The 25561-nt window shown below is 33.5% G+C and overlaps 1 protein-coding gene across 1 annotated transcript; it reads left to right on the top strand.

Moving 5' to 3' along the window:
- Positions 1-1060: 1060 nt before the first annotated feature.
- On the top strand, positions 1061-2565 carry nkx2.2b (NK2 homeobox 2b; the record flags this gene model as incomplete). The annotated part of the gene is made up of 2 exons (XM_083934283.1): positions 1061-1420; positions 2039-2565. Exons 1-2 carry the CDS (start codon positions 1192-1194, stop codon positions 2563-2565), a joined length of 756 nt encoding a protein of 251 aa, XP_083790409.1. The 5' UTR covers positions 1061-1191.
- Positions 2566-25561: the final 22996 nt, after the last annotated feature.

Genomic DNA, 25561 nt, shown 5'->3' with positions numbered 1-25561 from the left:
TTGATTGTGCTTTTATTAGTAACTGTGTAAATAAATCTCAAAGTTATATCACTGCATATTTATATTATTCAGTTTTGAGACTGATACTGATTTTAGTTATACAAATACATGACACATTATCTACATAATGTATTACAAACACTGAGAAAATAAACATTAAATAAAAACGAAATACATGTTCGCTATCACTTAAATGTTGAATATTTAAATAACGAATACATACAAATAAAATAGCTAAATGTTACTGTATGTTCAGTATCAATCAGTTGCCAGATATTTAAATAATACATTAATAAATAATGAAGTATAAATAAATACTGCTGTATGTTCAGCATCAGTTAATTGCTTAATATTTAAAATACATATATACCTATATGACACCATTTCTTAATCAGCCCATGCATCGATTCCTGCACCCTATGTTCTGTAAGAAAGGTTTTTATATCGGCACATATTAGAAAAAACGGATGTGTCTGTGATAGACTGATGATATCGACTTAACGATATATCAGTCTGACTCTAATTATTATGTTTCCAGTTTTGCAAATCACTTTCGATATTATTATTATTATTATCATTATTATTATTATTATGTTATTTCAAAGCAAAGAGACTTTGGTGGAGACTTTACTGTTAGTCAGACTTTAGATAGACGTCTCAATTCATCCACAGCTAACTCACTTTAAATATCTTTGTGAAACCACGCGAGACTAAAGATAAACAGGAAGAGGATCAGTGACTCTAATACATGTAAATGAGTGTCTAATCCTCCATCATTAAACATGCATCTCCTCCCTGAAGCTCCGCTGCTCCCGAGGTTTGTTTCTTTTTCACACCCTCTACCACTTGACCCACGGGACCCGCCTCCGTGTCACACACACACGAACACACACACACACACACACAGACACACACACACACACACACACACACACACACACACACACACACACACACACACCGTTAAAAAGACGGAGGACACACTCTCTTAATGTCTTCCCTCATGTATTTTTCATGCTGTTAAACCCTCTCCGCTCGGCCGGTGCAGCTCCGGGCTCCCGCTCCGTTTAACGGCATTCATGGACCCACACCCTCCGCTGTCTGCTCCTCTCTAACGGGCTGCAGAGGGCTGCATCATCGCCGGACACAAACCTGGAACTTTTTCCTTTCCCCTCCTCTCCTCCGCGCGTCATGTCTTTTGGCACAAACACAAAAACGGGCTTCTCCGTGCGCGACATCCTGGCTCTCCCAGACCACGCGAACGCCGGGAGATGCGGCTCCGGGACCGAGGAGACTGAGGAGGACGACACCGAGGAGGTTTTGAGGTCGGGAAACGTGCATAAATTGGGATTTAGCGGCCGGAGTGTGAGCGGGAGTTACGGCATGTGGAGCCACGGATCCGGTAACCTGCACTTCTCACGTGAGGAACCTTTTTTGTTGCTGTTTTTTTATTTTTTTATTTTTAAATAAATAACCTGTTTAAAAGTAGCCTATATTACAATATATCATATGATTCTGCCAAAAAGCTTTTATATTTTAATCTCAATGGGCTCGTCTGCTCGTGCGTAATGACCAAATAAATGGCACAGGAGCCTACTTCTTTTTATTTTTCTGCTTAAACATTGATGGATCTATTAAATAAACACATAATCATCTTATACTACTGAATGTTTTCTTTACATTTGACATTAGAATATCATTGCATCCATGTTTCTGCCCAGACAGCTCCACACAGCCGCGCGTAACTGGAGCTTTCATTGTCAGATTTTGATATTATTACCTCGTTATTAATGTCAGCTCAGACATATAGTCCAAAATAATTGTTTAGCCAATGTCTTTTTTTTAAACAAGAACAGTCAGAGAGGAGCTCCAGAGAGCAGATTCTGGGGAAATGTATTCAAACGAAAGAAAACAAACTGCGCTGGAATGACTCGCTTAAACAAACATGTAAAGGTGAATTGATCCATGAGAGTAGAGGAATCACTTGTGTTGGATTCTGAGCCTGTGTCAGAGTAATCAGATTACTGTCTCCCTGCAGTGCACGGTATTTCTTTAGGATCCCGTGCTGAGCCCAAATCCCTCGAGCTCTCCATGGACGAGTCCCCAGACGCGGAGAGGGATGCGGCAGGAGACGGATCGGCTCAGAAGAGCCGCGGCAGGAAGCGGCGGGTGCTGTTCTCCAAGGCGCAGACCTTCGAGCTGGAGCGCCGCTTCCGGCAGCAGCGCTACCTGTCCGCGCCGGAGCGGGAGCACCTGGCCGGGCTGATCCGCCTCACCCCGAACCAAGTGAAGATCTGGTTCCAGAACCACCGCTACAAGTTAAAGCGGGCCGAGCACAGCCTGGAGGCGCTGCGGCTGCTGCCGGCGCGCCGCGTCGCCATCCCGCTCCTGGTGCGGGACGGGAAGCCCTGTGACCGAATCACAGCGCAGGACCTGGAGGTGACGTTCAGGTCCGGCCTGAGCCTGCCTCTGTGCGCCTACTCTCCGCTGCTGCACCCCGCATACACCCCCGAGGCCCCCGGGCTGCCGCAGCAGCTGGCGCACATGTACCACTGGAGCTGGTGAGGCCACAAACCTTTACTGAGGGACACAATTCCTAAAACACTAACAAGTCCACATTATCCCCAAAGAAATTTAAGTCAAAAGCAACCGGACTTGGTTGTTTGTCTAGGAAGACGCTTAACCTCTCATCCAAGAGGCTTCATCAGTTCATGTACGCATCCGAGCAGACCCAGCCTGGCCTCGCTTTTGACTTACATTTCTTCGGGGATAACGATGACCTGGGCAAATGAGAACATTCACAGACTTAAGTCCACGTTATAAACTCGCGTTCGGCTTTAAAATGATTGGTCAAATTCTCAAAATAGGCCCCTTTGAATGATAAATGCCATTATTATAAAAGCGAGAAAATTCCATCTTTTTTTGAATGGAGTTTGGTTTGTGTCGAACAAATAGTAGTTTCCAGAAATGTTGAGTGTCTTGAAACAAGACAGAATAAAACATGTCATGTGAGAAAATTTGAAGCTTAAAAACTCACTTTGTGATTTAGTTTTCAGTCTTTCTTTTAACTAAAAAAAACAGTTGCTGAATTCCCCTCAAATATGAACCTTGTGAATTTCATTCTTATCCTCATAAACTAAAACTCAACTCCCTAAAAATACATTAGTGGATGAAAAAGACTGACAGTCAAACTGAACCGGAACCAAACCTTTTGTTGTTTTTGTTGTTGTGTTTTGTTGTGTTTTTTTCTGCAAAAGTGTCACTTTCATGGCGAGAAAATGTGTCTGTGTGTTTTATAAATCTATTTATAATGTTAAACGGTGAGTTGTTTTGTAATAAACTGGATATTTATGATGGTGAATAAAAAAGGTTTGGAGCAGGTGTGTTTTGATTTCAGCCTGTGTTGAATCTCAAGATGTAAACCAATGCTTCATTAACCAACATAGAAAATGACTTAAAACTAATTAAAAATACACTTTAAATCCCATTTGTTAATAAAGTCATTAAGGTTTTGACATTTGTTTGGTTTCTTAAACTGAGATTAAATGTCCTGTCAATATTCCTGCAATATCCTTCTAGTATAATACACATGAAGTGAACATGTGTTTTAAAGGGCTGATTCTTTTTTCCCAGCTGTTTCACCTTCTGAGGATCAACAATCTAAAGGGTTACAAGATGATTAGAATAATAATAATAAAGAAAGACCAAAAAAGACACATTTTCCTTTCATTTGCAGATTTTCTGTCTCCAGAAATCCTTAAAATGCCACTGAATAGACTGCTTTATTTGAACAAACGACAGGTAAAACAGTTTGTAAAGCACTGAGGTACTTGGGTTTGAATTGTTTCATTTTTACTTACTTTTTGTGCAAAGGGAAAATCAAAGCTGCAAAAATCACAATTAATAAATGAACAAATAAAAAAAAAGCAAATGAAAAGCAACACAGAAATACATGTAATATAAATAAATGTTAAAATAAAGAAATGAAAAAAGAATTATATGAATTAAAAAAAACATTTAAATATCCTCATCCTTGTTTGCGTGTGTGTAATATTTCAACGTGTTCTTGTGAACGTTTTCGACGGAAATCCTCCTACATAAATGTATGCAAAGAAATTCTAACAACAGTGTACGAAAAACACGCTGATGGACCGGAAGTCAAAATACGCCAAACTGGAAGTGCAACAACACACAAAAGACAACGTTACATGATCGATTTTAGGGCCCCTCCACACAGAGACGCCTTTCCCTGTAACCCCACAGCTTTTTTCTCTGTTGCTCTTAAAACATTTTCCAACCACACGGCCTCGACTCAAGAAATATCTGCGTCCACACGAAACCAGTGAATCTGACTAAAAACGCTGTAGTACACATGCCAGGCCTGGGTGTGGCGCTGTAACTGCCACAGATATACACCAACAACAGATAACGGATCCTGGAAACAGTATCTTTTGAAACCGGGTCAAAGAGTGGGAAGAGTTGAGAATCCCCCTGTGGCGTTGTCCATATATTTCTCCCCTTATGCTGGTCTGAATAAGTTGCTAAATTGGCCACTATTAGCTGTTTTAAAATAAAGTTGCTAAGAATGTCTGAAAAGTCTCTAAATGTAGCGAGACACTGCCCGCCTGTGAGTGCTTTGGGACAGGAAGGGCTCACATTAGCACCCTTTGCTTGTTGAGGACACTAACTGCAGAGTGATTGGTGCATCAGAGTCTAGAACAGCACAAAAGTCTCCACTAACACCAGAAACAGTGATACATTTCTCTCTAGGATGGAGGAGGATTTGGGAAGTCTACAGATGTGGAGAGAAACTCTCCGGTGTTTGGATTCTCCACAGCGTCTCCCCGTCTCTTCTTCTCCTTGTTGGTGTATTTCTGTGGCAGTTACAGCGCCACACCCAGGCCTGGCATGTGTACTACAGTGTTTTTAGTCAGATTCACTGGTTTCGTGTGGATGCAGATATTTCTTGAGTCGAGGCCGTGTGGATGGAAAACGTTTTAAGAGCAACAGAGAAAGAAAGGTTGTTTTCCATTGTGTGGACGCACCCTTAGTCAACAAAAGGTGACGGTTAAGGTTAGGCATGAAAAACACTTGGTTAGGATTATAAAAAACCCTGTAACGGACCCTAAGTTGACCGCAAAAAATCGCAGAACCGGAAGTGCAGCAATGCACAAAAAAATCCCAATGATTTTGGGTGATGTTAGGGTTGATAGTCTCTAAACCAAACATCTTAGGGACAGAACCAAAAGAGTTGTTCATAGTGCGGCTCGCCAGTGAAGGGTCAGTTGGTTTTCATAACAAGAGTTACCATCGTGATCCACTTCCGGTCGTCGTTTCCAGCATTGAATAGAACTACATTTTTCGTAAATACTAACTTTTTTTTGGTTACTTTTGGAACGAGATCCTACAAACCTGCTGATGAGAATATGTTGCATGAGTGAACAAAATGAACGGGTCCTGTTAAAAGTAAACAAAGCATCAACTGGAAGTAGTCTCCAAACTGAAGCCACAAATCAGTGACACTGGTTTTGTAAACGCAGCCCCTAAAGTTCCTGAAACTTTGGAAAATACTCCTTCACAACCCGGAACAGGAACTGAATTGAGACAAAACCCAACTTTGCTTCCGTGCGGCGACAAACACACCAAGCAGCGATAAAAGGTAGGGCGTCCAAACCAAATGTTTCAGATAGTTGTAAAGAGTTTCTTTCTTCATGAACACACCTGAATAAAAAATATGATTTAGCATGCATATCATTACAGAACTCAATCACACTGCAAATTATAATCAGCTGCTGATAAAAAGCATTTAGCAACAGTGAGTTTGTCAGACCTTTTAGTGAAGAAAAACATCTTAAAACAATAAAAAGTAAAAACTGAAATTCTTAGAAAGTGTCCTTTATGATCAGAGTTTATGGCGTCAGACGGTAGGTATGAAGTTAACTTAGTTTAGTTTTTATCCGTAAGTTGGTTTGTGGTTTGATCATCTTCAGACTGAATGTTTTTTTTTTTCTATTGAATCGTGTGACGGGATTAAAACAGCAAATGAGAAAAAACAGCTATTTACTGTGTTGTGACAAAGGAAAGAAAGACCCCCCTGTGTGTGTGTGTGTGTGTGTGTGTGTGTGTGTGTGTGTGTGTGTGTGTGTGTGTGTGTGTGTGTGTGTGTGTGTGTGTGTGTGTGTGTGTGTGTGTGTGTGTGTGTGTGTGTGTGTGTGTGTGTGTGTGTGTGTCGGGAGGGAGGGGTCTGTATTCCGACGTGTCAGAGGTCGGCTCATCTCAGAGGGATGATGTCACATGGTGGGGCCCGTCAAAGCTTTGACTTGTAATGTGTCACCTGCTGCTAAAAAAGGAGAGATGAAGAAGAAAAGAGGAAGTTTAAAGGACGAGTCTGGTGTTTTTCAGCTCATTTGTCATTTTCAATAAATTCCATTAAAAGACCAAAACAAACAGCAAATGCACTTGTTAGTGTAACAGTGTGTGTGTGTGTGTGTGTGTGTGTGTGTGTGTGTGTGTGTGTGTGTGTGTGTGTGTGTGTGTGTGTGTGTGTGTGTGTGTGTGTGTGTGTGTGTGTGTGTGTGTGTGTGTATGTGTGTGTCACAACCTGGTGTCTCTTCTTCCAGTGATAGAAATATTGTGGTTGATCAACAAGTATTGAAAGACTTTTGGCATCACATTATTATGCAGATCAATAAGAACTGTAAGAACTCCTTTTTATAGTGTAAGAAACACATTTTGCAAGCACAGTCATCTTAACTCTACTTGCAAGATGGATTTCTTATAGGTTGTGTTGCGGTTGTTTTGGATCTGGATGTTTACGTCTTTTTGTAATATTTTTTAAGCTGTCTGTAGTTTTTTAAATCTCTTTGTAGTCTTTTTCATCTGTCTGTAGTCTTTTTCATCTGTCTGTAGTCTTTTTTCATCTGTCTGTAGTCTTTTTCATCTCTTTGTAGTCTTTTTTCATCTGTCTGTAGTCTTTTTCATCTGTCTGTAGTCTTTTTTCATCTGTCTGTAGTTTTTTTCCATCTGTCTGTAGTCTTTTTCCATCCGTCTGTAGTTTTTTTCATCTGTCTGTAGTCTTTTTTCATCTGTCTGTAGTTTTTTTTTTCATCTGTCTGTAGTTTTTTTTCCCACCTGTCTGTAGTTTTTTTCCATCTGTCTGTAGTTTTTTTCATCTGTCTGTAGTCTTTTTTCATCTGTCTGTAGTTTTTTTCATCTGTCTGTAGTCTTTTTCCATCTGTCTGTAGTTTTTTTCATCTGTCTGTAGTCTTTTTTCATCTGTCTGTAGTTTTTTTCATCTGTCTGTAGTCTTTTTTCATCTGTCTGTAGTTTTTTTTCACCTGTCTGAAGTTTTTTCATCTGTCTGTAGTCTTTTTCATCTCTTTGTAGTCTTTTTTCATCTGTCTGTAGTCTTTTTCATCTCTTTGTAGTCTTTTTTCATCTGTCTGTAGTCTTTTTTCATCTGTCTGTAGTCTTTTTTATCTCTTTGTCGTCTTTTTCATCTCTTTGTAGTCTTTTTTCATCTCTTTATCATCTTTTTCATCTCTTTGTAGTCTTTTTCATCTGACTGTAGTCTTTTTTCATCTCTTTGTAGTTGTTGTTCATCTCTTTGTAGTTGTTTTTCTTCTGTTTGTAGTTGTTTTTCTTCTCTTTGTAGTTGTTTTTCATCTGTCTGTAGTCCTATTCATCTGTCTGTAGTCTTTTTTCATCTGTCTGTAGTCTTTTTTAATCTCTTTGTTATCTTTTTCATCTCTTTGTAGTTGTTTTCCATCTCTTTATCATCTTTTTCATCTGACTGTAGTCTTTTTCATCTCTTTGTAGTTGTTTTTCATCTCTTTGTAGTCTTTTTCATCAGTCTGTAGTCTTTTTCATCTCTTTGTAGTCTTTTTCATCAGTCTGTAGTCTTTTTTAATCTCTTTGTAGTCTTTTTCATCAGTCTGTAGTCTTTTTTAATCTCTTTGTAGTTGTTTATCATCTCTTTGTTGTCTTTTTCATCTGTCTGTAGTCTTTTTTCATCTCTTTGTCATCTTTTTTAAATCTCTTTGTAGTCTTTTTTCATCTCTTTGTAGTCTTTTTTCATCCGTCTGTAGTCTTTTTAATCTCTGTCGTCTTTTTCATCTCTTTGTAGTCTTTTTTTAATCTCTTTGTAGTCTTTTTTCATCTCTTTGTAGTCTTTTTTCATCCGTCTGTAGTCTTTTTCATCCGTCTGTAGTATTTTTCATCTGTCTGTAGTCTTTTTCATCTCTTTGTAGTTTTTTTTCATTTGTCATTACTCTTTTACATCTGTCTGTAGTCTTTTTCATCTGTCAATAATCTTTTTCATCTCGTTGTAGTCTTTTTCATCTCTTTGTAGTGTTTTTCATCTCTTTGTAGTCTTTTTTTAATCTCTTTGTAGTCTTTTTCATCTGTCTGTAGTCTTTTTCATCTCTTTGTAGTCTTTTTTCATCTGTCTGTAGTCTTTTTTCATCTGTCTGTAGTCTTTTTCATTTCTTTGTCGTCTTTTTCATCTCTTTGTAGTCTTTTTTCATCTCTTTGTAATTGTTTTTCATCTCTTTGTAGTTTTTTTTCATCTGTCATTACTCTTTTTCATCTGTCTGTAGTCTTTTTCATCTCTTTGTAGTCGTTTTCATCTGTCAATAATCTTTTTCATCTCGTTGTAGTCTTTTTCATCTCTTTGTAGTCTTTTTCATCTCGTTGTAGTCTTTTTCATCTCTTTGTAGTCTTTTTCATCTCTTTGTAGTCTTTTTCATCTGACTGTAATCTTTTTTCATCTCTTTGTAGTTGTTTTTCATCTCTTTGTAGTTGTTTTTCTTCTGTTTGTAGTTGTTTTTCATCTCTTTGTAGTTTTTTTCCATCTGTCATTACTCTTTTTCATCTGTCTGTTGTCTTTTTCTTCTCTTTGTAGTTGTTTTTCATCTGTCTGTAGTCCTATTCATCTGTCTGTAGTCTTTTTTAATCTCTTTGTTATCTTTTTCATCTCTTTGTAGTTGTTTTTCATCTCTTTGTCATCTTTTTTATCTGACTGTAGTCTTTTTCATCTGACTGTAGTCTTTTTCATCTGACTGTAGTCTTTTTCATCTCTTTGTAGTCTTTTTCATCTCTTTGTAGTTGTTTTTCATCTCTTTGTAGTCTTTTTTCATCTGTCTGTAGTCTTTTTTCATCTGTCTGTAGTCTTTTTTAATCTCTTTGTAGTTGTTTATCATCTCTTTCTCGTCTTTTTCATCTGTCTGTAGTCTTTTTTCATCTGTCTGTAGTCTTTTTCATCTCTTTGTCATCTTTTTAAAATCTCTTTGTAGTCTTTTTTCATCTCTTTGTAGTCTTTTTTCATCCGTCTGTAGTCTTTTTCATCTTTCTGTAGTCTTTTTCATCTCTTTGTAGTCTTTTTCATCTGTCAATAATCTTTTTCATCTCGTTGTAGTCTTTTTCATCTCTTTGTAGTCTTTTTCATCTCGTTGTAGTCTTTTTCATCTCTTTGTAGTCTTTTTAATCTCGTTGTAGTCTTTTTCATCTCTTTGTAGTCTTTTTCATCCCTTTGTAGTCTTTTTCATCTCTTTGTAGTCTTTTTTCATCTCTTTGTAGTCTTTTTCATCTCTTTGTAGTCTTTTTCATCTCTTTATCATCTTTTTCATCTCTTTGTAGTCTTTTTCATCTGACTGTAGTCTTTTTCATCTGACTGTAGTCTTTTTCATCCCTTTGTAGTCTTTTTCATCTCTTTGTAGTCTTTTTTCATCTCTTTGTGGTCTTTTTCATCTCTTTGTAGTCTTTTTTCATCTCTTTATCATCTTTTTCATCTCTTTGTAGTCTTTTTCATCTGACTGTAGTCTTTTTTCATCTCTTTGTAGTTGTTGTTCATCTCTTTGTAGTTGTTTTTCTTCTGTTTGTAGTTGTTTTTCTTCTCTTTGTAGTTGTTTTTCATCTGTCTGTAGTCCTATTCATCTGTCTGTAGTCTTTTTTCATCTGTCTGTAGTCTTTTTTAATCTCTTTGTTATCTTTTTCATCTCTTTGTAGTTGTTTTCCATCTCTTTATCATCTTTTTCATCTGACTGTAGTCTTTTTCATCTCTTTGTAGTTGTTTTTCATCTCTTTGTAGTCTTTTTCATCAGTCTGTAGTCTTTTTCATCTCTTTGTAGTCTTTTTCATCAGTCTGTAGTCTTTTTTAATCTCTTTGTAGTCTTTTTCATCAGTCTGTAGTCTTTTTTAATCTCTTTGTAGTTGTTTATCATCTCTTTGTTGTCTTTTTCATCTGTCTGTAGTCTTTTTTCATCTCTTTGTCATCTTTTTTAAATCTCTTTGTAGTCTTTTTTCATCTCTTTGTAGTCTTTTTTCATCCGTCTGTAGTCTTTTTAATCTCTGTCGTCTTTTTCATCTCTTTGTAGTCTTTTTTTAATCTCTTAGTAGTCTTTTTTCATCTCTTTGTAGTCTTTTTTCATCCGTCTGTAGTCTTTTTCATCCGTCTGTAGTATTTTTCATCTGTCTGTAGTCTTTTTCATCTCTTTGTAGTTTTTTTTCATTTGTCATTACTCTTTTACATCTGTCTGTAGTCTTTTTCATCTGTCAATAATCTTTTTCATCTCGTTGTAGTCTTTTTCATCTCTTTGTAGTGTTTTTCATCTCTTTGTAGTCTTTTTTTAATCTCTTTGTAGTCTTTTTCATCTGTCTGTAGTCTTTTTCATCTCTTTGTAGTCTTTTTTCATCTGTCTGTAGTCTTTTTTCATCTGTCTGTAGTCTTTTTCATTTCTTTGTCGTCTTTTTCATCTCTTTGTAGTCTTTTTTCATCTCTTTGTAATTGTTTTTCATCTCTTTGTAGTTTTTTTTCATCTGTCATTACTCTTTTTCATCTGTCTGTAGTCTTTTTCATCTCTTTGTAGTCGTTTTCATCTGTCAATAATCTTTTTCATCTCGTTGTAGTCTTTTTCATCTCTTTGTAGTCTTTTTCATCTCGTTGTAGTCTTTTTCATCTCTTTGTAGTCTTTTTCATCTCTTTGTAGTCTTTTTCATCTGACTGTAATCTTTTTTCATCTCTTTGTAGTTGTTGTTCATCTCTTTGTAGTTGTTTTTCTTCTGTTTGTAGTTGTTTTTCATCTCTTTGTAGTTTTTTTCCATCTGTCATTACTCTTTTTCATCCGTCTGTAGTCTTTTTCATCTTTCTGTAGTCTTTTTCATCTCTTTGTAGTCTTTTTCATCTGTCAATAATCTTTTTCATCTCGTTGTAGTCTTTTTCATCTCTTTGTAGTCTTTTTCATCTCGTTGTAGTCTTTTTCATCTCTTTGTAGTCTTTTTAATCTCGTTGTAGTCTTTTTCATCTCTTTGTAGTCTTTTTCATCCCTTTGTAGTCTTTTTCATCTCTTTGTAGTCTTTTTTCATCTCTTTGTAGTCTTTTTCATCTCTTTGTAGTCTTTTTCATCTCTTTATCATCTTTTTCATCTCTTTGTAGTCTTTTTCATCTGACTGTAGTCTTTTTCATCTGACTGTAGTCTTTTTTCATCTCTTTGTAGTTGTTTTTCATCTCTTTGTAGTTGTTTTTCTTCTGTTTGTAGTTGTTTTTCTTCTCTTTGTAGTTGTTTTTCATCTGTCTGTAGTCCTATTCATCTGTCTGTAGTCTTTTTTAATCTCTTTGTTATCTTTTTCATCTCTTTGTAGTTGTTTTTCATCTCTTTGTCATCTTTTTTATCTGACTGTAGTCTTTTTCATCTGACTGTAGTCTTTTTCATCTGACTGTAGTCTTTTTCATCTCTTTGTAGTCTTTTTCATCTCTTTGTAGTTGTTTTTCATCTCTTTGTAGTCTTTTTTCATCTGTCTGTAGTCTTTTTTCATCTGTCTGTAGTCTTTTTTAATCTCTTTGTAGTTGTTTATCATCTCTTTCTCGTCTTTTTCATCTGTCTGTAGTCTTTTTTCATCTGTCTGTAGTCTTTTTCATCTCTTTGTCATCTTTTTAAAATCTCTTTGTAGTCTTTTTTCATCTCTTTGTAGTCTTTTTTCATCCGTCTGTAGTCTTTTTCATCTTTCTGTAGTCTTTTTCATCTTTTTGTAGTCTTTTTCATCTGTCAATAATCTTTTTCATCTCGTTGTAGTCTTTTTCATCTCTTTGTAGTCTTTTTCATCTCGTTGTAGTCTTTTTCATCTCTTTGTAGTCTTTTTAATCTCGTTGTAGTCTTTTTCATCTCTTTGTAGTCTTTTTCATCCCTTTGTAGTCTTTTTCATCTCTTTGTAGTCTTTTTTCATCTCTTTGTAGTCTTTTTCATCTCTTTGTAGTCTTTTTCATCTCTTTATCATCTTTTTCATCTCTTTGTAGTCTTTTTCATCTGACTGTAGTCTTTTTCATCTGACTGTAGTCTTTTTCATCCCTTTGTAGTCTTTTTCATCTCTTTGTAGTCTTTTTTCATCTCTTTGTGGTCTTTTTCATCTCTTTGTAGTCTTTTTTCATCTCTTTATCATCTTTTTCATCTCTTTGTAGTCTTTTTCATCTGACTGTAGTCTTTTTTCATCTCTTTGTAGTTGTTGTTCATCTCTTTGTAGTTGTTTTTCTTCTGTTTGTAGTTGTTTTTCTTCTCTTTGTAGTTGTTTTTCATCTGTCTGTAGTCCTATTCATCTGTCTGTAGTCTTTTTTCATCTGTCTGTAGTCTTTTTTAATCTCTTTGTTATCTTTTTCATCTCTTTGTAGTTGTTTTCCATCTCTTTATCATCTTTTTCATCTGACTGTAGTCTTTTTCATCTCTTTGTAGTTGTTTTTCATCTCTTTGTAGTCTTTTTCATCAGTCTGTAGTCTTTTTCATCTCTTTGTAGTCTTTTTCATCAGTCTGTAGTCTTTTTTAATCTCTTTGTAGTCTTTTTCATCAGTCTGTAGTCTTTTTTAATCTCTTTGTAGTTGTTTATCATCTCTTTGTTGTCTTTTTCATCTGTCTGTAGTCTTTTTTCATCTCTTTGTCATCTTTTTTAAATCTCTTTGTAGTCTTTTTTCATCTCTTTGTAGTCTTTTTTCATCCGTCTGTAGTCTTTTTAATCTCTGTCGTCTTTTTCATCTCTTTGTAGTCTTTTTTTAATCTCTTTGTAGTCTTTTTTCATCTCTTTGTAGTCTTTTTTCATCCGTCTGTAGTCTTTTTCATCCGTCTGTAGTATTTTTCATCTGTCTGTAGTCTTTTTCATCTCTTTGTAGTTTTTTTTCATTTGTCATTACTCTTTTACATCTGTCTGTAGTCTTTTTCATCTGTCAATAATCTTTTTCATCTCGTTGTAGTCTTTTTCATCTCTTTGTAGTGTTTTTCATCTCTTTGTAGTCTTTTTTTAATCTCTTTGTAGTCTTTTTCATCTGTCTGTAGTCTTTTTCATCTCTTTGTAGTCTTTTTTCATCTGTCTGTAGTCTTTTTTCATCTGTCTGTAGTCTTTTTCATTTCTTTGTCGTCTTTTTCATCTCTTTGTAGTCTTTTTTCATCTCTTTGTAATTGTTTTTCATCTCTTTGTAGTTTTTTTTCATCTGTCATTACTCTTTTTCATCTGTCTGTAGTCTTTTTCATCTCTTTGTAGTCGTTTTCATCTGTCAATAATCTTTTTCATCTCGTTGTAGTCTTTTTCATCTCTTTGTAGTCTTTTTCATCTCGTTGTAGTCTTTTTCATCTCTTTGTAGTCTTTTTCATCTCTTTGTAGTCTTTTTCATCTGACTGTAATCTTTTTTCATCTCTTTGTAGTTGTTGTTCATCTCTTTGTAGTTGTTTTTCTTCTGTTTGTAGTTGTTTTTCATCTCTTTGTAGTTTTTTTCCATCTGTCATTACTCTTTTTCATCCGTCTGTAGTCTTTTTCATCTTTCTGTAGTCTTTTTCATCTCTTTGTAGTCTTTTTCATCTGTCAATAATCTTTTTCATCTCGTTGTAGTCTTTTTCATCTCTTTGTAGTCTTTTTCATCTCGTTGTAGTCTTTTTCATCTCTTTGTAGTCTTTTTAATCTCGTTGTAGTCTTTTTCATCTCTTTGTAGTCTTTTTCATCCCTTTGTAGTCTTTTTCATCTCTTTGTAGTCTTTTTTCATCTCTTTGTAGTCTTTTTCATCTCTTTGTAGTCTTTTTCATCTCTTTATCATCTTTTTCATCTCTTTGTAGTCTTTTTCATCTGACTGTAGTCTTTTTCATCTGACTGTAGTCTTTTTTCATCTCTTTGTAGTTGTTTTTCATCTCTTTGTAGTTGTTTTTCTTCTGTTTGTAGTTGTTTTTCTTCTCTTTGTAGTTGTTTTTCATCTGTCTGTAGTCCTATTCATCTGTCTGTAGTCTTTTTTAATCTCTTTGTTATCTTTTTCATCTCTTTGTAGTTGTTTTTCATCTCTTTGTCATCTTTTTTATCTGACTGTAGTCTTTTTCATCTGACTGTAGTCTTTTTCATCTGACTGTAGTCTTTTTCATCTCTTTGTAGTCTTTTTCATCTCTTTGTAGTTGTTTTTCATCTCTTTGTAGTCTTTTTTCATCTGTCTGTAGTCTTTTTTCATCTGTCTGTAGTCTTTTTTAATCTCTTTGTAGTTGTTTATCATCTCTTTCTCGTCTTTTTCATCTGTCTGTAGTCTTTTTTCATCTGTCTGTAGTCTTTTTCATCTCTTTGTCATCTTTTTAAAATCTCTTTGTAGTCTTTTATCATCTCTTTGTAGTCTTTTTTCATCCGTCTGTAGTCTTTTTCATCTTTCTGTAGTCTTTTTCATCTCTTTGTAGTCTTTTTCATCTGTCAATAATCTTTTTCATCTCGTTGTAGTCTTTTTCATCTCTTTGTAGTCTTTTTCATCTCGTTGTAGTCTTTTTCATCTCTTTGTAGTCTTTTTAATCTCGTTGTAGTCTTTTTCATCTCTTTGTAGTCTTTTTCATCCCTTTGTAGTCTTTTTCATCTCTTTGTAGTCTTTTTTCATCTCTTTGTAGTCTTTTTCATCTCTTTGTAGTCTTTTTCATCTCTTTATCATCTTTTTCATCTCTTTGTAGTCTTTTTCATCTGACTGTAGTCTTTTTCATCTGACTGTAGTCTTTTTTCATCTCTTTGTAGTTGTTTTTCATCTCTTTGTAGTTGTTTTTCTTCTGTTTGTAGTTGTTTTTCTTCTCTTTGTAGTTGTTTTTCATCTGTCTGTAGTCCTATTCATCTGTCTGTAGTCTTTTTTCATCTGTCTGTAGTCTTTTTTAATCTCTTTGTTATCTTTTTCATCTCTTTGTAGTTGTTTTCCATCTCTTTATCATCTTTTTCATCTGACTGTAGTCTTTTTCATCTCTTTGTAGTTGTTTTTCATCTCTTTGTAGTCTTTTTCATCAGTCTGTAGTCTTTTTCATCTCTTTGTAGTCTTTTTCATCAGTCTGTAGTCTTTTTTAATCTCTTTGTAGTCTTTTTCATCAGTCTGTAGTCTTTTTTAATCTCTTTGTAGTTGTTTATCATCTCTTTGTTGTCTTTTTCATCTGTCTGTAGTCTTTTTTCATCTCTTTGTCATCTTTTTTAAATCTCTTTGTAGTCTTTTTTCATCTCTTTGTAGTCTTTTTTCATCCGTCTGTAGTCTTTTTCATCTCTGTCGTCTTTTTTCATCTCTTTGTAGTCTTTTTTAATCTCTTTGTAGTCTTTTTTCATCTCTTTGTAGTCTTTTTTCATCCGTCTGTAGTCTTTTTCATCAGTCTGTAGTCTTTTTCATCTCTTTGTAGTCTTTTTTCATCTCTTTGTAGACTTTTTTCATCTGTCTGTAGTATTTTTCATCTGTCTGTAGTCTTTTTCATCTCTTTGTAGTTTTTTTTCATTTGTCATTACTCTTTTACATCTGTCTGTAGTCTTTTTCATCTGTCAATAATCTTTTTCATCTCGTGGTAGTCTTTTTCATCTCTTTGTAGTCTTTTTCATCTGTCAATAATCTTTTTCATCTCGTTGTAGTCTTTTTCATCTCTTTGTAGTCTTTTTCATCTCTTTGTAGTCTTTTTTTAATCTCTTTGTAGTCTTTTTCATCTGTCTGTAGTCTTTTTCATCTCTTTGTAGTCTTTTTTCATCTGTCTGTAGTCTTTTTTCATCTGTCTGTAGTCTTTTTCATTTCTTTGTCGTCTTTTTCATCTCTTTGTAGTCTTTTTTCATCTCTTTGTAATTGTTTTTCATCTCTTTGTAGTTTTTTTTCATCTGTCATTACTCTTTTTCATCTGTCTGTAGTCTTTTTCATCTCTTTGTAGTCGTTTTCATCTGTCAATAATCTTTTTCATCTCGTTGTAGTCTTTTTCATCTCTTTGTAGTCTTTTTCATCTCGTTGTAGTCTTTTTCATCTCTTTGTAGTCTTTTTCATCTCTTTGTAGTCTTTTTCATCTGACTGTAATCTTTTTTCATCTCTTTGTAGTTGTTGTTCATCTCTTTGTAGTTGTTTTTCTTCTGTTTGTAGTTGTTTTTCATCTCTTTGTAGTTTTTTTCCATCTGTCATTACTCTTTTTCATCTGTCTGTTGTCTTTTTCTTCTCTTTGTAGTTGTTTTTCATCTGTCTGTAGTCCTATTCATCTGTCTGTAGTCTTTTTTAATCTCTTTGTTATCTTTTTCATCTCTTTGTAGTTGTTTTTCATCTCTTTGTCATCTTTTTTATCTGACTGTAGTCTTTTTCATCTGACTGTAGTCTTTTTCATCTGACTGTAGTCTTTTTCATCTCTTTGTAGTCTTTTTCATCTCTTTGTAGTTGTTTTTCATCTCTTTGTAGTCTTTTTTCATCTGTCTGTAGTCTTTTTTCATCTGTCTGTAGTCTTTTTTAATCTCTTTGTAGTTGTTTATCATCTCTTTCTCGTCTTTTTCATCTGTCTGTAGTCTTTTTTCATCTGTCTGTAGTCTTTTTCATCTCTTTGTCATCTTTTTTAAATCTCTTTGTAGTCTTTTTTCATCTCTTTGTAGTCTTTTTTCATCCGTCTGTAGTCTTTTTCATCTTTCTGTAGTCTTTTTCATCTCTTTGTAGTCTTTTTCATCTGTCAATAATCTTTTTCATCTCGTTGTAGTCTTTTTCATCTCTTTGTAGTCTTTTTCATCTCGTTGTAGTCTTTTTCATCTCTTTGTAGTCTTTTTCATCTCGTTGTAGTCTTTTTCATCTCTTTGTAGTCTTTTTTCATCTCTTTGTAGTCTTTTTCATCTCTTTGTAGTCTTTTTCATCTCTTTATCATCTTTTTCATCTCTTTGTAGTCTTTTTCATCTGACTGTAGTCTTTTTCATCTGACTGTAGTCTTTTTTCATCTCTTTGTAGTTGTTTTTCATCTCTTTGTAGTTGTTTTTCTTCTCTTTGTAGTTGTTTTTCTTCTCTTTGTAGTTGTTTTTCATCTGTCTGTAGTCCTATTCATCTGTCTGTAGTCTTTTTTCATCTGTCTGTAGTCTTTTTTAATCTCTTTGTTATCTTTTTCATCTCTTTGTAGTTGTTTTCCATCTCTTTATCATCTTTTTCATCTGACTGTAGTCTTTTTCATCTCTTTGTAGTTGTTTTTCATCTCTTTGTAGTCTTTTTCATCAGTCTGTAGTCTTTTTCATCTCTTTGTAGTCTTTTTCATCAGTCTGTAGTCTTTTTTAATCTCTTTGTAGTCTTTTTCATCAGTCTGTAGTCTTTTTTAATCTCTTTGTAGTTGTTTATCATCTCTTTGTTGTCTTTTTCATCTGTCTGTAGTCTTTTTTCATCTCTTTGTCATCTTTTTTAAATCTCTTTGTAGTCTTTTTTCATCTCTTTGTAGTCTTTTTTCATCCGTCTGTAGTCTTTTTCATCTCTGTCGTCTTTTTTCATCTCTTTGTAGTCTTTTTTAATCTCTTTGTAGTCTTTTTTCATCTCTTTGTAGTCTTTTTTCATCCGTCTGTAGTCTTTTTCATCAGTCTGTAGTCTTTTTCATCTCTTTGTAGTCTTTTTTCATCTCTTTGTAGACTTTTTTCATCTGTCTGTAGTATTTTTCATCTGTCTGTAGTCTTTTTCATCTCTTTGTAGTTTTTTTTCATTTGTCATTACTCTTTTACATCTGTCTGTAGTCTTTTTCATCTGTCAATAATCTTTTTCATCTCGTGGTAGTCTTTTTCATCTCTTTGTAGTCTTTTTCATCCGTCAATAATCTTTTTCATCTCGTTGTAGTCTTTTTCATCTCTTTGTAGTCTTTTTCATCTCTTTGTAGTCTTTTTTTAATCTCTTTGTAGTCTTTTTCATCTGTCTGTAGTCTTTTTCATCTCTTTGTAGTCTTTTTTCATCTGTCTGTAGTCTTTTTTCATCTGTCTGTAGTCTTTTTCATTTCTTTGTCGTCTTTTTCATCTCTTTGTAGTCTTTTTTCATCTCTTTGTAATTGTTTTTCATCTCTTTGTAGTTTTTTTTCATCTGTCATTACTCTTTTTCATCTGTCTGTAGTCTTTTTCATCTCTTTGTAGTCGTTTTCATCTGTCAATAATCTTTTTCATCTCGTTGTAGTCTTTTTCATCTCTTTGTAGTCTTTTTCATCTCGTTGTAGTCTTTTTCATCTCTTTGTAGTCTTTTTCATCTCTTTGTAGTCTTTTTCATCTGACTGTAATCTTTTTTCATCTCTTTGTAGTTGTTGTTCATCTCTTTGTAGTTGTTTTTCTTCTGTTTGTAGTTGTTTTTCATCTCTTTGTAGTTTCTTTCCATCTGTCATTACTCTTTTTCATCTGTCTGTAGTCTTTTTCTTCTCTTTGTAGTTGTTTTTCATCTGTCTGTAGTCTTTTTTAATCTCTTTGTTATCTTTTTCATCTCTTTGTAGTTGTTTTTCATCTCTTTGTCATCTTTTTTATCTCTTTGTATTCTTTTTTCATCTCTTTGTAGTCTTTTTCATCTCTTTATCATCTTTTTCATCTGACTGTAGTCTTTTTCATCTGACTGTAGTCTTTTTCATCTCTTTGTAGTCTTTTTCATCTCTTTGTAGTTGTTTTTCATCTCTTTGTAGTCTTTTTCATCTGTCTGTAGTCTTTTTTCATCTGTCTGTAGTCTTTTTTCATCTGTCTGTAGTCTTTTTTAATCTCTTTGTAGTTGTTTATCATCTCTTTCTCGTCTTTTTCATCTGTCTGTAGTCTTTTTTCATCTGTCTGTAGTCTTTTTCATCTCTTTGTCATCTTTTTTAAATCTCTTTGTAGTCTTTTTTCATCTCTTTGTAGTCTTTTTTCATCCGTCTGTAGTCTTTTTCATCTTTCTGTAGTCTTTTTCATCTCTTTGTAGTCTTTTTCATCTGTCAATAATCTTTTTCATCTCGTTGTAGTCTTTTTCATCTCTTTGTAGTCTTTTTCATCTCGTTGTAGTCTTTTTCATCTCTTTGTAGTCTTTATCATCTCGTTGTAGTCTTTTTCATCTCTTTGTAGTCTTTTTCATCCCTTTGTGTCTTTTTCATCTGACTGTAGTCTTTTTTCATCTCTTTGTAGTTGTTTTTCATCTCTTTGTAGTTGTTTTTCATCTCTTTGTAGTTGTTTTTCTTCTCTTTGTAGTTGTTTTTCATCTGTCTGTAGTCCTATTCATCTGTCTGTAGTCTTTTTTAATCTCTTTGTTATCTTTTTCATCTCTTTGTAGTTGTTTTTCATCTCTTTGTCATCTTTTTTATCTCTTTGTATTCTTTTTTCATCTCTTTGTAGTCTTTTTCATCTCTTTATCATCTTTTTCATCTGACTGTAGTCTTTTTCATCTGACTGTAGTCTTTTTCATCTCTTTGTAGTCTTTTTCATCTCTTTGTAGTTGTTTTTCATCTCTTTGAAGTCTTTTTCATCAGTCTGTAGTCTTTTTTAATCTCTTTGTCGTTGTTTATCATCTCTTTCTCGTCTTTTTCATCCGTCTGTAGTCTTTTTTCATCTGTCTGTAGTCTTTTTCATCTCTTTGTCATCTTTTTTAAATCTCTTTGTAGTCTTTTTTCATCTCTTTGTAGTCTTTTTTCATCCGTCTGTAGTCTTTTTCATCAGTCTGTAGTCTTTTTCATCTCTGTCGTCTTTTTTCATCTCTTTGTAGTCTTTTTTGAATCTCTTTGTAGTCTTTTTCATCTGTTTGTAGTCTTTTTCATCTCTTTGTAGTCTTTTTTCATCCGTCTGTAGTTTTTTTCATCTCTTTGTCGTCTTTTTTCAATAGTCTGTAGTCTTTTTTAATCTCTTTGTAGTTGTTTATCATCTCTTTGTCGTCTTTTTCATATCTTTGTAGTCTTTTTTCATCTGTCTGTAGTCTTTTTCATCTCTTTGTAGTCTTTTTCATCTGTCTGTAGTCTTTTTCATCTCTTTGTAGTCTTTTTCATCTCTTTGTAGTCTTTTTCATCCCTTTGTAGTCTTTTTCATCTGACTGTAATCTTTTTTCATCTCTTTGTAGTTGTTTTTCATCTCTTTGTAGTTGTTTTTTCTTCTGTTTGTAGTTGTTTTTCTTCTCTTTGTAGTTGTTTTTCATCTGTCTGTAGTCCTATTCATCTATCTGTAGTCTTTTTTCATCTCTTTGTAGTCTTTTTCATCTCTTTGTCAGCTTTTTCATCTGACTGTAGTCTTTTTCATCCGTCTGTAGTCTTTTTTAATCTCTTTGTAGTTGTTTATCATCTCTTTGTCGTCTTTTTCATCTCTTTATCATCTTTTTCATCTGACTGTAGTCTTTTTCATCTGACTGTAGTCTTTTTCATCTTTTTGTAGTCTTTTTCATCTCTTTGTAGTTGTTTTTCATCTCTTTGAAGTCTTTTTCATCAGTCTGTAGTCTTTTTTAATCTCTTTGTCGTTGTTTATCATCTCTTTCTCGTCTTTTTCATCCGTCTGTAGTCTTTTTTCATCTGTCTGTAGTGTTTTTCATCTCTTTGTCATCTTTTTTAAATTTCTTTGTAGTCTTTTTTCATCTCTTTGTAGTCTTTTTCATCTCTTTGTCAGCTTTTTCATCTGACTGTAGTCTTTTTCATCCGTCTGTAGTCTTTTTTAATCTCTTTGTAGTTGTTTATCATCTCTTTGTCGTCTTTTTCATCTCTTTATCATCTTTTTCATCTGACTGTAGTCTTTTTCATCTGACTGTAGTCTTTTTCATCTTTTTGTAGTCTTTTTCATCTCTTTGTAGTTGTTTTTCATCTCTTTGAAGTCTTTTTCATCAGTCTGTAGTCTTTTTTAATCTCTTTGTCGTTGTTTATCATCTCTTTCTCGTCTTTTTCATCCGTCTGTAGTCTTTTTTCATCTGTCTGTAGTGTTTTTCATCTCTTTGTCATCTTTTTTAAATTTCTTTGTAGTCTTTTTTCATCTCTTTGTAGTCTTTTTTCATCCATCTGTAGTCTTTTTCATCAGTCTGTAGTCTTTTTCATCTCTGTCGTCTTTTTTCATCTCTTTGTAGTCTTTTTTGAATCTCTTTGTAGTCTTTTTCATCTGTTTGTAGTCTTTTTTCATCCGTCTGTAGTTTTTTTCATCTCTTAGTAGTCTTTTTTCAATAGTCTGTAGTCTTTTTTAATCTCTTTGTAGTTGTTTATCATCTCTTTGTCGTCTTTTTCATATCTTTGTAGTCTTTTTTCATCTGTCTGTAGTCTTTTTCATCCCTTTGTAGTCTTTTTCATCTGACTGTAATCTTTTTTCATCTCTTTGTAGTTGTTTTTCATCTCTTTGTAGTTGTTTTTTCTTCTGTTTGTAGTTGTTTTTCTTCTCTTTGTAGTTGTTTTTCATCAGTCTGTAGTCCTATTCATCTATCTGTAGTCTTTTTTTATCTTTTTGTATTCTTTTTTCATCTCTTTGTAGTCTTTTTCATCTCTTTGTCATCTTTTTCATCTGACTGTAGTCTTTTTCATCCGTCTGTAGTCTTTTTTAATCTCTTTGTAGTTGTTTATCATCTCTTTGTCGTCTTTTTCATCTCTTTGTAGTCTTTTTTCATCTGTCTGTAGTCTTTTTCATCTCATTGTCGTCTTTTTTCATCTCTTTGTAGTCTTTTTTTAATCTCTTTGTAGTCTTTTTTATCTCTCTGTAGTCTTTTTCATCTGTCTGTAGTCTTTTTCATCTCTTTGTAGTCTTTTTTATCTGTCTGTAGTCTTTTTTCATCTGTGTGTAGTCCTTTTTCATCTCTTCGTAGTCTTTTTTCATCTGTCTGTAGTCTTTTTTCATCCGTCTGTAGTCTTTTTCATCTCTTTGTACTCTTTTTCATCTGTCTGTAGTCTTTTTTCATCTGTCTGTAGTCTTTTTTAATCTCTTCATAGTCTTTTTTCATCTGTCTGTAGTCTTTTTTCATCTGTCTGTAGTCTTTTTCTTCTGTCTGTAGTCTTTTTTCATCTCTCTGTAGTCTTTTTCATCTCTTTGTCGTCTTTTTCATCTCTTTGTAGTTGTTTTTCATCTCTTTGTAGTTGTTTTTTCTTCTGTTTGTAGTTGTTTTTCTTCTCTTTGTAGTTGTTTTTCATCTGTCTGTAGTCCTATTCATCTATCTGTAGTCTTTTTTCATCTCTTTGTAGTCTTTTTCATCTCTTTGTCAGCTTTTTCATCTGACTGTAGTCTTTTTCATCCGTCTGTAGTCTTTTTTAATCTCTTTGTAGTTGTTTATCATCTCTTTGTCGTCTTTTTCATCTCTTTATCATCTTTTTCATCTGACTGTAGTCTTTTTCATCTGACTGTAGTCTTTTTCATCTCTTTGAAGTCTTTTTCATCAGTCTGTAGTCTTTTTTAATCTCTTTGTCGTTGTTTATCATCTCTTTCTCGTCTTTTTCATCCGTCTGTAGTCTTTTTTCATCTGTCTGTAGTGTTTTTCATCTCTTTGTCATCTTTTTTAAATTTCTTTGTAGTCTTTTTTCATCTCTTTGTAGTCTTTTTTCATCCATCTGTAGTCTTTTTCATCAGTCTGTAGTCTTTTTCATCTCTGTCGTCTTTTTTCATCTCTTTGTAGTCTTTTTTGAATCTCTTTGTAGTCTTTTTCATCTGTTTGTAGTCTTTTTTCATCCGTCTGTAGTTTTTTTCATCTCTTAGTAGTCTTTTTTCAATAGTCTGTAGTCTTTTTTAATCTCTTTGTAGTTGTTTATCATCTCTTTGTCGTCTTTTTCATATCTTTGTAGTCTTTTTTCATCTGTCTGTAGTCTTTTTCATCCCTTTGTAGTCTTTTTCATCTGACTGTAATCTTTTTTCATCTCTTTGTAGTTGTTTTTCATCTCTTTGTAGTTGTTTTTTCTTCTGTTTGTAGTTGTTTTTCTTCTCTTTGTAGTTGTTTTTCATCAGTCTGTAGTCCTATTCATCTATCTGTAGTCTTTTTTTATCTTTTTGTATTCTTTTTTCATGTCTTTGTAGTCTTTTTCATCTCTTTGTCATCTTTTTCATCTGACTGTAGTCTTTTTCATCCGTCTGTAGTCTTTTTTAATCTCTTTGTAGTTGTTTATCATCTCTTTGTCGTCTTTTTCATCTCTTTGTAGTCTTTTTTCATCTGTCTGTAGTCTTTTTCATCTCATTGTCGTCTTTTTTCATCTCTTTGTAGTCTTTTTTTAATCTCTTTGTAGTCTTTTTTATCTCTCTGTAGTCTTTTTCATCTGTCTGTAGTCTTTTTCATCTCTTTGTAGTCTTTTTTATCTGTCTGTAGTCTTTTTTCATCTGTGTGTAGTCCTTTTTCATCTCTTCGTAGTCTTTTTTCATCTGTCTGTAGTCTTTTTTCATCCGTCTGTAGTCTTTTTCATCTCTTTGTACTCTTTTTTCATCTGTATGTAGTCTTTTTTCATCTGTCTGTAGTCTTTTTTAATCTCTTCATAGTCTTTTTTCATCTGTCTGTAGTCTTTTTTCATCTGTCTGTAGTCTTTTTCTTCTGTCTGTAGTCTTTTTTCATCTCTCTGTAGTCTTTTTCATCTCTTTGTCGTCTTTTTCATCTCTTTGTAGTCTTTTTAATCTCTTTGTCGTCTTTTTCATCTGTTTGTAGTCTTTTTTCATCTGTCTGTAGTCTTTTTCATCCGTCTGTAGTCTTTTTCATCTCTTTGTAGTCTTTTTTCATCTCTTTGTAGTCTTTTTAATCTCTTTGTCGTCTTTTTCATCTCTTTGTAGTCTTTTTCCATCCGTCTGTAGTCTTTTTTCATCTGTCTGTAGTCTTTTTCATCTCTTTGTAGTCTTTTTCATCCGTCTGTAGTCTTTTTCATCTCTTTGTCGTTTTTTCATCTCTTTGTAGTCTTTTTTCATCTCTTTGTCGTCTTTTTTCATCACTTTGTCGTCTTTTTTAATCTCTTTGTAGTTGTTTTTCATCTCTTTGTAGTTTTTTTTTCATCTGTCATTAGCCTTTTTTATCTCTTTGTCATCTTTTTAATCTGACTGTCATCTTTTTTCATCTCTTTGTAGTTGTTTTTCATCTCTTTATAGTTGTTTTTCTTCTCTTTGTAGTTGTGTTTCATCTCTTTGTGGTTGTTTTTCACCTCTTTGTTGTCTTTTTAATCTCTTTGTAGTCTTTTCCATCTCTTTGTCATCTTTTTCATCTGACTGTAATCTTGTTTCATCTCTTTATAGTTGTTCTTCATCTCTTTGTAGTCTTTTTTAATCTCTTTGTGGTTGTTTTTCATCTCTTTGTAGTCTTTTTCATCTGTCTGTACTCTTTTTCACCTCTTTGTAGTCTTTTTCATCAGTCTGTAGTCTTTTTTGATCTCTTTGTAGTTGTTTATCATCTATTTGTCGTCTTTTTCATCTCTTTGTAGTCTTTTTTCATCTGTCTATAGTCTTTTTTCATCTGTCTGTAGTTGTTTTTCATCTCTTTGTCGTCTTTTTCATCTCTTTGTAGTCTTTTTTCATCTGTTTGTACTCTTTTTTCATCTGTCTGTAGTCTTTTTCATCTGTCTGTAGTCTTTTTCATCTCTTTGTAGTCTTTTTCATCTCTTTGTCGTCTTTTTCATCTGTCTGTAGTCTTTTTTCATCTCTTTGTAGTTTTTTTTCATTTCTTCGTAGTCTTTTTTAATCTCTTTGTAGTCTTTTTTCATCTCTTCATAGTCTTTTTTAATCTATTTGTAGTCTTTTTTCATCTCTTTGTAGTTTTTTTCATCTCTTCGTAGTCTTTTTTAATCTCTTTGTAGTCTTTTTTCATCTCTTTGTAGTCTTTTTTCATCTCTTTGTAGTCTTTTTCATCTTTTTTTAGTCTTTTTTAATCTCTTTGTAGTCTTTTTTCATCTCTTTGTAGTCTTTTCATCTCTTTGTAGTCTTTTTTCACCTCTTTGTAGTCTTTTTTCATCTGTCTGTAGTCTTTTTCATCTCTTTGTCGTCTTTTTCATCTCTTTGTAGTCTTTTTCATCTGTCTGTAGTCTTTTTCATCTCTTTGTAGTCTTTTTCATCTCTTCGTTGTTGTTTTTCATCTCTTTGTCGTCTTTTCATCTCTTCGTTGTTGTTTTTCATCTCTGTAGACTTTTTCATCTTTTTGGAATCTTTTTCATCTCTTCGTTGTTGTTTATCATCTCTTTGTCGTCTTTTCATCTCTTCGTTGTTGTTTTTCATCTCTGTAGACTTTTTCATCTTTTTGTAGTTGTTTTTTTTATCTGACTGTAGTCTTTTTCATCTCTTTGTAGTCTTTTTTCATCTGACTGTAGTCTTTTTCATCTCTTTGTAGCCTTTTTTCATCTCTTTGTCATCTTTTTCAACTGACTGTAATCTTGTTTCATCTCTTTGTAGTTGTTCTTCATCTCTTTGTAGTCTTTTTCATCTCTTTGTAGTCTTTTTTAATCTCTTTGTG

This window comes from Echiichthys vipera (assembly GCF_963691815.1).
Source record: "Echiichthys vipera genome assembly, chromosome: 19".
NCBI lineage: Eukaryota > Metazoa > Chordata > Actinopteri > Perciformes > Trachinidae > Echiichthys > Echiichthys vipera.
The sequence above is the reverse complement of the archived record's forward strand: the minus strand, read 5'-3'. Positions and strand labels throughout refer to the sequence as shown.